Source organism: Lactuca virosa, chromosome 9, assembly GCF_052849685.1.
Source record: "Lactuca virosa cultivar CGN04683 chromosome 9, Lactuca_virosa_CGN04683_v6, whole genome shotgun sequence".
NCBI classification, from domain to species: Eukaryota; Viridiplantae; Streptophyta; class Magnoliopsida; order Asterales; family Asteraceae; genus Lactuca; species Lactuca virosa.
Window position 1 is genome coordinate 150,021,142 of NC_136434.1, and position 11,086 is coordinate 150,032,227.

Below are 11,086 nucleotides of genomic sequence, written 5' to 3' on the forward strand. Positions count from 1 at the left end.
GATTATTGTTCGGGTTAACGCACGGGTTGCATGGATCCGTTTACCCGGAGTACTTAATGCTTGTTGGTGGCTCATTTTATTTATTCAGTCAAAATATCTCACACAATGTTCTCTCTGGTTCACTCATTTCTCTAGGGTTCCTCCATTGTTGAGTTACTTCATTGTTCTTGTTTATAGATATAGATTAGGATTCAGTGTTGTTGTTGCAAGTACGTTGAAAACCTTTTGATTCTTTGTCATCTAATGATATAAATATCATTGTGATTCTTTGTCATCTAATGATATAAATATCATTGATGTTGGAAATATCTGTTTCTTTACTTTTTCACACAATTACATTGGAGTTCTTTCAAGATTTCCACGCGCGAGAATACAATCCTAGTCAATAACAATTACAAACTGATTAATGGAAAAAATAATATTATTTGTTTTCATTTTGATTATTTTATATTAATTTTTTCATAATATAATTTTTCATTAAAATTAATTTAATGTGCTTATTCCCATTTTCAGTTGCGACTTTTATTACATAATATTCGGTATAAATTTGAATGTATCATTAAGACCGTCTAATAAAACTTATAATAACGAAAGAATCCTTTTTTTCTTATTCGTCGTGGGCCTTTGAAGATATTCTCAAGACCGGCCATGTATATTATTATAAATTATGTTTTTCATAACATATAATACTTTGTATAAATACAAATTTCTATAATCGTGACCATCTTAGTTAGCACTAGTCTATTATTATGTTTTTCCTTTATATAATTATTTTTAGTTGTTTAGCCTGATTTTTTATCATACCTTTTAGATGCAATGTCGATATAAATATGCATATATCATTGAGACTGTGTTATTTCATTAAATTATACCAATGTAATTTAATAAAATCTTTGCCATTTTTTTGTCTCAAGATCTGTTTTTATTTATATCGCTATAACGTATGTTAGTACTTATATTCCGTGCATCAGATTGTTGAAAGACGAAGTTCTGCGGACGTTGAAATCCACCGAAATTTAATAAAATCTATGTTATTTTCCAGTAAACCTTACATAGTAGATGACAAACGGACATTTTCTTTGATGGAATTTTTTCAATCATGACTTCTCTTATCTCTATGAGTGAAGGATGTGAATCCACTTCATACTTATACACCTCAAAGTTGTTAATTAGTAGGGTATACAGAGTGCATTTTATCGTTTTGATTGATGAGGTTAACCCCATTATTCCCTGACCCGTAAATATGACCCATCTTGGTTCGCTTGGTCTCAAGATATCTCTTGTTGTGCTCTGTGACCAAAGTCAAAAGGGGAACTCTGCTTGTGACTTCCAAACCATAGCCTTTGAGCCCAATGCATTTAGCCGGATTGTTCGTCATTAGCTTCATCTTTCTAACACCAAGGTCTTTTAAAATCTGCATATGATTCAACACAAATCAAGATTACAGTCTAACGGGCTGCATTTGTTACATGGGAAATGGCCAGACAAAAGTGCATATGACACAGTAGTATATAATATCATACAATATAGTATTGTACACTAGTACAATATAATATTGTATGGTAGTACAAACAAGTATTGTACAATATAGTAGTATAGTACTGTATAGTACAATACATACTACACTAGTGAATGAGACTAGGCAAGCTTTTTATGTGGCTATTTCCAACATGGTGAGCCTACCTGTGCAGCAACGTCATATTCCCTTGAGTCAACAGGCAAGCCGAGGTCCTCATTGGCTTCCACAGTGTCACGCCCATCATCTTGAAGGTTATAAGCACGAAGTTTGTGGCCTAAACCGATGCCTCGACCCTCATGACCTCTGAGGTATACCACTACACCCCTCCCAGCCTCTTCGATTTGTTGCATTGAAAGTGCGAGTTGGTTCCCACAATCACATCTAGCAGATCCGTATATATCTCCTGTTAAGCATTCCGAGTGTACCCTCACAAGTATATCATTCCCATCCCCGATTTCACCCTGTTTCAACAGACACACAACTTCTCATCATTTTATTCCCAACTTTATATATTGTTTTGATTAATCGTGTGTGTAAAAGACATGAATTTTGCTCACCTTGACCATAGCGACATGTTCCATCCCATTTAAGATCGACTTATAACAGTAAGCAACAAACGACCCCCATGTAGTAGGTATCCGTGCAGCAGAAACTTGTTCTACTAAATGATCGGTTTTCCTCCTATACCTGCCAATTTAAATCAAATGTCAAGAGAACCACACTCATACATTCCCATATTGGTCAAAACGACATCACCCACCTAATAAGGTCAGCAATAGAAATGATTTTCATGTTCTCCTTTTCGACAAATTTCCTAAGTTTTGGTAATCTAGCCATCGAACCATCATCATCCACCACCTCACATATGACTGCCACAGGGTCGAACCCAGCTAGCATGGCTAGGTCAACCGAAGCTTCGGTGTGACCAGCTCTTTTCAAAACACCTCCTTCTCTGTATCTTAATGGAAATATATGACCTGGGCGATTAAAGTCCTCGGGCTTTGACTCTTTTGAAGCTAGAGCTTTTACTGTTGTTGCCCTATCATGAGCCGACACCCCTGTGGTTGTTCCATGTTTTGCATCCTATAATTTTTTATTAGAAAACTATCAAAACAACACAACCAACAAATATTTTCCTTTTTCAGATAAGGATAAATGCAAGAAATATCTAAATACTTCCATTTATGTGTGTATTAGAGCATACCACTTTCCCTTTTTTCTATGGCTTTTCCTTATTAAGGTATGATACTTTGAAAAATTTTATAATTAGGTATATTTTTCAAGTGTGTTGCTATAATTAGGTAGATTCTTTTGCAAGATGAATCATTTAATAAGATTACGTACCACTGAAACTGTGAATGCTGTGCGATTCTTGTCCTCATTATGTTTTACCATTAGAGGAAGTTGTAATCTTTGAAGATCTTCTCCTTTCATGGTTACACAAACAATCCCAGTTCCATGCTTAACAAAGAAAGCCATAGCCTCGGGTGTAACCGCTGATGCTGCCATTACTAGATCCCCCTCATTTTCTCTGTCCTCATCGTCTACAACCATCACCATCTGTGGTATAAACCAAAGGGTTAAATGCAACAAATAACAACATACTTTCAAAAAACCTTTTTATTACATCTCGTACTTTCATTTCTTACATTGTAATTTAGAAAATATACTCAGTTATAGCAATATCATTGAATACAAAGCAAGTTTCACTGCGATATAACCGAGTATATTTAACAATGTACGAATGTCCTAATGAGAAAAAATTGGAAGTAGAATGCTACATCGGATTTTTAAAGGTATACTTTACTAATAAGAAAAAGAAATGAAGGTGCAATGTTATAATAGATAGAAATTAACGTAAGATGTGATAATAAACAAAACAATTAAAGTATGTTGTTATTTCTTCCATTTTCAAAAAAGGCGAGGGTGTGAGAGTTTCAGTTCAATGCATGTGGATGTGGCTCTTTATAGACAACGAATTCTTATGTCATTTAGTGGGTCACTGTGTACCTGATTTACATATCACATTATGGTTTTTTGAGGAATGGCAGTTTAGGCTAGCTTAGAGATTATAAAAATAACCCTGTTGTAGAAAGAATAAGCAAATGCCGAACTACTCGTTTAGTTTTATCACATAGTAAAATCACGAGGGAAAAGAAAAGGGAAGTTTAAGACAACCTTTCCTTGGCGAATATCTTCAATGGCATCTGAAATGGATGAGAAGCCAGGTGTGGGGAGATCCAAGTCATATTCATCAGCACCAAGAGGGAAAGAATTCATGGTGGCAATGGAATCTGCTGTTAGTATTTCAATCCCAGATGACACACTTACAGCAGTTTTCCACAAATCTACAGGCAAGAATGAAGCTTTGGACCTACCACCAGATTTACTTATGGAGCACAACTTTGTACCAAGAAACGCCTCTGAAACATGCATGAGGTTTCGAGAGTGAAGACCATTGTTTGAGCTGAAGTTTGTGCTCATGCTACATTAAAAAAAAAAAAAAAAAAGTTATAATCAATTACTATACTTCCTACAAAAATCTATAGCCAATTAAGGAAGCTCTAATTCTAATTTTAAAACATGAACAAAAAAAAAATCAATATGTTGGATTTCATCCATGGAATCACAAATTTGCTTAGTAGCCAGCTAAAAAATAAACACGAAAACATCCCTTAGATTGGGAGCTCAAAGAAATCACAAAGTAAATAAGTAATGGCAAAAAATCCAAATCGTGAAGCCCAAAAGCATTATGAAAAAGGAGATCATTATGAACAAAAGAGACAATGGCCCTATTTTTCTGAATAGAAAAGCGCATCTATCAAAACAAACTGAAGAAAATAATCAACAAGATACTTAGAAGAAGCTTTACTTGGAACATAGTAGTGGTGAGGAAGACGAAGTCAAGCTAATGGAAGCCATTTATCTGAAACTGGGTCGTTGTACCTTAAAATTGGACTCGGAAAGGGATTTGTTTGATTTGAATTGAAAGATAACCAGATTACTGACATTTATATACATGGAAAATGGCTTTCTTTTTTTTAAGAGTGTATTTCCATGCAACCAATAATCTGCCTGCTTCATGCCTTCGTCATTATATAAGACAAAATTACATACATGGTCCACGTGAATTAAAAAATTACAAATTTAGTCCAAGTTGCCATGAGGTAACACTTATGGTTTTACTTTATTTTGGTTTTGGTCTCTAACCCATTTCAACATGATAAGAAAAAACGAGTAAAGACACAGCGAGACTGAATCGGAAAAAACAAGTAATAAGAGCATATATATGAACATAACAACAGCTCCAATATGACAAAACTAAATAACAGAATCGGTAATCCAAAATGAAATCTTGTTTTTGAAAAAGTAGCTTTAGAGTATTATGGTGTGAAGAAGTTAAAGAAGACCCCTGAAAGTAGGGGAGTTTTGCTAAATGGTGAAAAAGGTGCTGCTTCTTTTTAGACAGCTCGCATCCTTCCATGAAATATATTTTGAGATTTCAACAGAAATTACAATACCAGGATAACTTAAAAGAGTTGGCCAAACTAAACGAATAAGAATGGTGAATTTACCACCTGCAATGATTCAATAATATATGGGCAAGAATTTATCCTCTGTGAATTTCTCAAAAAAATAAATAAATAAATAAATAAAGGGAAAATGACATATATGCTTCTAGGGTTTACCCAGTTAGCCAATTAATTTATTTTATCGCTTTATGAGGGAACAAATTTCTGGCAACCTGTCTATTTAGTCCCCTAGACCTGTTTTAACCGGTTTCCATGCCACATATATACTATTTGCCACATCATTCAAGTCAACACTTCAAAAAGGACGAGAAGAAGAACACTCTTCCTTCTAAACTTTCGCCTTTCCCTGCCAAGAGATCAAAAACCAGACTTGATGTCTATGGGGATGTCACCGACCTATATGGGTCTCGTCATCGCTGCAACAGCCGATTTTCTAATATCGGTTGACCCAGAAACAATAGAAGACACATGTGGTGAATGGAAGAGATTCAAGAGGATAAAGATCTGGTTGTTGTTGATGAGTCCATCATTGTTAACAACAAACCAAAGAAAAAGAGATATAGTGGTAGATCGAAGAAGGAGAAATCGATTTATTTCTGTTTCATTCCATCCCCAAGTAAAATAAACATATTTAGCACCCGACAACTACAAGACATGTCCTGTCGCTGGCGATTCTGGGTTAAAGTTCAAAAATTTACCAATAAAAGAGAACAAACTTATGCATCTAAACTTATAATCGAATTCACATTAGAACACAAATAATCTTCAAGATTCCGGCCAGTTTCTGTTGGGTTTTCTGAGATCCGAAGTTTGTGAAGAGGAAGGAAGAAAAAAAATACAGAAAGCTCAAATGGAACCTCCAAGAGGGCTTTTGTTGCATGTATGGAACTTCATCTGTTTCTTGCCTAACTTCATTGGCCTTCTGCTGTCTGGGCTTATTTTTGCACTTTAAGGTCAACGCATGCTGTCTGGGCTTATTTTTGCACACTACAAATAAAATGACGTTTAGTGGCACACAAAAAGTGCCACTGAAAACCAAAAAAATACCACTAAAGGCCCCCTTGTCAATCTGCGACACAAAAGAAAAATGCCACTAGAAACGCTCCCACTAAAAGCTTTTAGTGACACTTTTTGGTTGTGTCGCTGCAGCCCTTTACGGTTTTAGTGGCACTTTTTTTATGCCACTATAGCACTTTTTGGTTTGTGTGGCCTTTTTTTATGTCATTATATATTTGGTAAATTGAAATCAATTTTTATGTTTTTAGTGACAAATTTTTACCACAACATTTATATTTGAAAATTAGGGATTTTTTATGAATTTAAAACCGAATATAAATAAAAAAACAATTAAGATAATATAGGACAAATACAAAAGCATTACTTAAATTAAACCTTAACTTGTCTTGGAACAATATACTGAATATTTAACACAAGAATATCTTCCAAGGGGTATAATAACTCTAAAATTTGTGCTAGTAAAACTCAAAACATAGATCTTGATTAATAGAGCTTGGAAGATCCATTTCATCCCCTCATTTCGCCTCATCTTCTCACCCTGTAATATATATGTACAAAATTATTAAATTAAACTTGCTCATAAGCATAAGGGACAATGGGGGAGATCCTTTTCAAACTGAAGGAGTCCAAAAGCTACAGATAAACTGTACAATCTATTTCCATGATCTCTTTGTTGTAGCCTGTCCAAAAATAACAAAATCATACCCATTTTTCATACATTTTATTGACCTAATTTACATTAGAGAATTACTTTAAGTTAGGAAATATAAAAAAGAAAAGTATCTTATTAAATGAACTTAAAATAGATAAACTGCACTTAGTATTCTCCCCATCTTTTTATTCCCTGTTTTCAATATCTTCAAAAAAGTATAGCTTTGGGATAGCCTTGATTTTCCTCCTTTTTAGTATATAATTAAATTGACCGTGAATATTAAATATAAACATGAAAAGAGGTACATTTTAAAGTTGAAGCTCCATCAGTTGAGTCACAGACAAAGAAACTGACAATAGAGAGAATTGTATAAATGAAACTTACCTGATTGTTAAAAGAAACTCTGGTTGTTAACTGGTCTACACAACCTGGACAATTATACAAGGGAAAACTCTTGTTTAGGAAGCAATGAAGATGAAAGCTCTAGTTAAAAAACAAGCTAAATAAAATAAAAATTGTATTGCAACCAACACTAATGAGACAAAAAGAAAAAGAAACAACTAAGGGTGAGTGTTTTAATTATATTATATACCTCATGCATAAAAAAAAGACCAATACATAAGTAATGATGAATCAATCAAGAAAGTTTGATCATATTAAGAATAAAAAATAATGGCAACTTACATTGTTATTTTCACAAACCATCATATCACCCAAGGACACCTGAAGAAAAAGGAAAAATCATGTTACTGGAATTATTTTTACTTGATAATAAAGAAAAGAGCAAAAGACATAATGGAAATTTTGAATAGAACCTATAACCTGATGAGACACAGTATTGGGTTTCATTTGGATAAATTGGTTGATCAATATCTAATAGGGTTACATAACCCTCTCTTTTGAAGTGACATGATGGTGACATGAGCTCAAAATATCTTTCCATGCAATCCCACTCCTTTTCGTATAATCAAGCTTCATATATTGAGGTCAAGTATACAACAAATTTCTCTTCTTAATTGTTGGACACTCTCAGTTAAGTACATTAACAAATAGCAATCCTTTGCTTTTTCAAAGAAGATAGGCTTTTCAGATTGTTTCTGAAATGAGAACCATGTTAAAATCACAACTATGACAATATCAGCCTCACAACCATCAATTGATCTATGTTCTCTTATTTATTTTCCACATAAGATTAAGTTCTCTTTCAATTTACCTACATATTAACATTATATAAAGCACATAAATCAGAATTAAAACTTTACATGGTAACAAAAACAGGGCTTAGGGCAAAGAATCAGTCACAGAATAAAAGAAATTATAAAAGTTAAAGATTAAGGCGGGAGAGCTAAGAATCAGAAATTGGGATTGTTTGATGGTTTTCTAAAATATGAAGACTTTGTACATGAAATTGAGGTACTGTGATTGTTTTCTCAATGTAATGTCACAGAAATATATGCACCTCATCCAAATTTTATCGTTATACACACCTTTTGAAAAATCAATTTTACACTGAAAGAGGAATAAAAGAGGAACACACGATTCAGTGGAGTGAGATGAACATGTGATTAATAAATAGCAGGATCGTGAAGTCGTGACCACATGAAATGAGAGATATGAGGAGAACGAGAGAAGAATTTTATAAACATTAAACAATCAAATAAACCAAATTCAAATAACAAAAACCAAAAACTGAAGATATCTTAAAAATAATATACCTAATCGAAAATTGGAACTCGAAGTAGTGTAAACATTAGGGTTCGGACTATTGTTGGCAATGGCGGGAAGGCATAAAATTTCGTTTGAAGACGATTTGTTTCCTAAACAGAACGGATTTTAGTTGCTGGAAGCTCTCCGACCTTATCATAATCGTTTGTGAAAGTGGTGAAGATCGGCAGCGGAGGGGTGGCCGACGTGAGAGACGGCGATACATCAGGGGTAGAAAACATGAACGACATCGATGGGAGGAACTTCATTTATTTTGTAAAGGATGTAGTAAGGGATTTGGGGATTTTGAGGGACGAACAAAGAAATATAAAACTTTGGGGGTGTGGTACGCTTTTAATTTGTAGGAAATAAGAGCGGACATGAAAGTTGGAATTTTCACAATGATACAATGGCATAATAAATGTGACACTAAAGCAATCATACGGTGGCATAGAAAGGGATATGCCACTAAAATCTTGTGCCACTAAATGTAGATTTGTTTGTAGTGACACTTTAAGGTCAACGCATGTTGTCTGGGTTTATTTTTGCATTTTAAGGTCTTTTCATTTTCCTATTTAAGTTAATTTGGTTATATTTTTTTCACTTTTTACATGTTTGTGGATGAAAAGTAATAGCCACAGATTCTTAAAACCCAGATGTAGAAAATGATGTAGATGGTGACAGAAGAATTTGAGAGAGAAAGAGAGAGAAAGATGTGGGTCGAAGGTTATGGGAAAATTCAAAGTCAATGTGAGAATATTGGTCAACAAATAGCAATTTGTCAAAGAGGTAACCAGATGACCCCTTCACTTTGGCCAAAAGGATGTAATCGACCCGACAAACACAACTTCGTTCCCCCATAAAGACACAAAATTAGTTTAGGGACTTAAAATGTCAACTCGAGAAAGTTTGTAGGACATTTATGTCATTTTCACATAAATAAATAAATAACAAAGTAATTATTATGTTGTCGCATTCGAAGTATGATCTGATGTGTCACAATCACATGTTAAAAACTCAAATTTTAGTTCCAAGAAAATCAAACATTGCATGTAATTTGAAAGCCGGATATATATATATATATATATATATATATATATATATATATATATATATATATATATATATATATATATATATATATATATATATATATATATATATATATATGGAAAAGTTCAATAGAGAACCATAATTATTGATTCTCCAAGGAACCATATCTTTTTTTAAAGTTCTAGAGCTTATTCTTTATCGAAAAAAAAACTAAAAATATCTAAATTAATAACTTAACATTGTGAATGTTAAATATATTTTTCGGATTCACCGTGTGAATTTAGATTCACATTGTGAATTTAACGAAAAAATAAATAATTTTTTTTATCGAATTTGATATCATTGGAAAAATGATAAAAAGTTATGAATTTCTGTATTTTTAGTTTTTTTTTTTTTTTGATAAAAAATAAGTTCTAAAAGTTGAAAAAAAGATTGGTTCATTGGTTCCTTGGTTAATTATGGTTCTGTATTGAACCTCACCCTATATATATATATATATATATATATATATATATATATATATATATATATATATATATATATATATATATATATATATATATAGAAAAAGTGAATATACCCTTCAGGGTATATAAGATTGGGTACCCATATAGTTAAAACTATGTCGTTTTACAGGAATTCATACCGGTGGAAATAAAATCTATCGACAAGTACAGGTGCCTTCCTATTCGATCAAACTGAAGCACTCTATCGAACCTATTCCTTCAATCTCAATTCTCCACTGATTAGTCCTTGGCCTTGTTGATTGTACTTCCTGCTAAAAGATTTTACTAATCAATTGATTATACGACCAATTGGCCTTATCAAACGTGAATTAGAATCAAGTGTCGACGGTCTCCACCTATTGTTGCTGACCTATCCTATTATTATTGTTTTAATCCCCTCTCCACTGTTTAAATGGCGTTTTCTCTAAATTAGAAAACAATTGTTGTCCCTTTACTTCAGTAGTTGAAATCGATCCAAAATCACAACAAGAACAACTATAAACTCACTAAAGTTAGTTGATTGCATATCATTTTGGCTACAAATATTCCCAAACCTGCATCGATATTCAAATGGCTAAACAATTTTGATTGTGTATGTTGCTCAGCTATGGTACTGTACTAAGTTAAATGGGCTAGTAGGGGAAGAAGATAAGTTGTGCACATAAGGTGCTCGTTGAAATGCCTGAGAGTCTCAATATCAGGGAATCCCATAATCAATGGTGTCACAACTCACAAGTAGTATTAATCAACCCGTTTTTCTTATTACTATACAAAGTAATAAAATTTTTGACTTTTTTGTAAAAAAAAAACAAAAAAACAAACAGATCAGGGAAACACCAAACAAGAGACACCATAAGCTCCAGCTTTATGACACCATGTTGGTTTACCTATCATCAACTCTCCACCGGGTTAGTATTATAAAAAATTTATACTTTATCATTAAGACCTTATTTTTATTAATTTGATTTTTGATTTTTTCCATTTGCCAATGCCACCTAGCAGGTAGTTGGTCATCAGGTTTTGGAATCATTAGACTTGCTAACACCACCCCTTTACATGGCCTTGCATCCATAATTCCACAACTTATATCAAATCCCATGGA

General features: G+C 33.2%; 1 protein-coding gene and 1 long non-coding RNA gene across 3 annotated transcripts; both read right to left on the reverse strand.

The window, feature by feature from the left end:
• Positions 1–988: 988 nt before the first annotated feature.
• On the reverse strand, positions 989–4,494 carry LOC145138543 (bifunctional riboflavin biosynthesis protein RIBA 1, chloroplastic-like). Its single transcript, XM_079072617.1, has 7 exons — positions 4,392–4,494; positions 3,698–4,004; positions 2,864–3,079; positions 2,280–2,602; positions 2,077–2,206; positions 1,684–1,980; positions 989–1,414 (listed from the first exon to the last, which is right to left on the reverse strand). Exons 1-7 carry the CDS (start codon positions 4,439–4,441, stop codon positions 1,166–1,168), a joined length of 1,572 nt encoding a protein of 523 aa, XP_078928743.1. The 5' UTR covers positions 4,442–4,494; the 3' UTR covers positions 989–1,165.
• Positions 4,495–6,412: 1,918 nt separating this feature from the next.
• LOC145135822 (uncharacterized) lies at positions 6,413–8,795 on the reverse strand. Of its 2 annotated transcripts, none has more exons than XR_013720059.1 (5): positions 8,437–8,795; positions 7,544–7,934; positions 7,406–7,444; positions 7,106–7,149; positions 6,413–6,607 (listed from the first exon to the last, which is right to left on the reverse strand). It is a non-coding gene; the product is annotated as an uncharacterized LOC145135822 (long non-coding RNA). The 2 variants fall into 2 exon arrangements; XR_013720058.1 differs by having other exon boundaries at positions 7,544–7,818; positions 8,437–8,793.
• Positions 8,796–11,086: the final 2,291 nt, after the last annotated feature.

Bases quoted from the DNA above. Each gene is read 5' to 3' on its own strand.
- LOC145138543 (XM_079072617.1), bottom strand. From the start codon at position 4,441: ATGGCTTCCATTAGCTTGACTTCGTCTTCCTCACCACTACTATGTTCC. The intron at 3,080-3,697 runs GTTGTCTTAAAC...TTTATACCACAG, and splicing joins AAGATATTCGCCAAGGAAAG to ATGGTGATGGTTGTAGACGA. The intron at 2,603-2,863 runs GTACGTAATCTT...AAAAAATTATAG, and splicing joins CAGCATTCACAGTTTCAGTG to GATGCAAAACATGGAACAAC.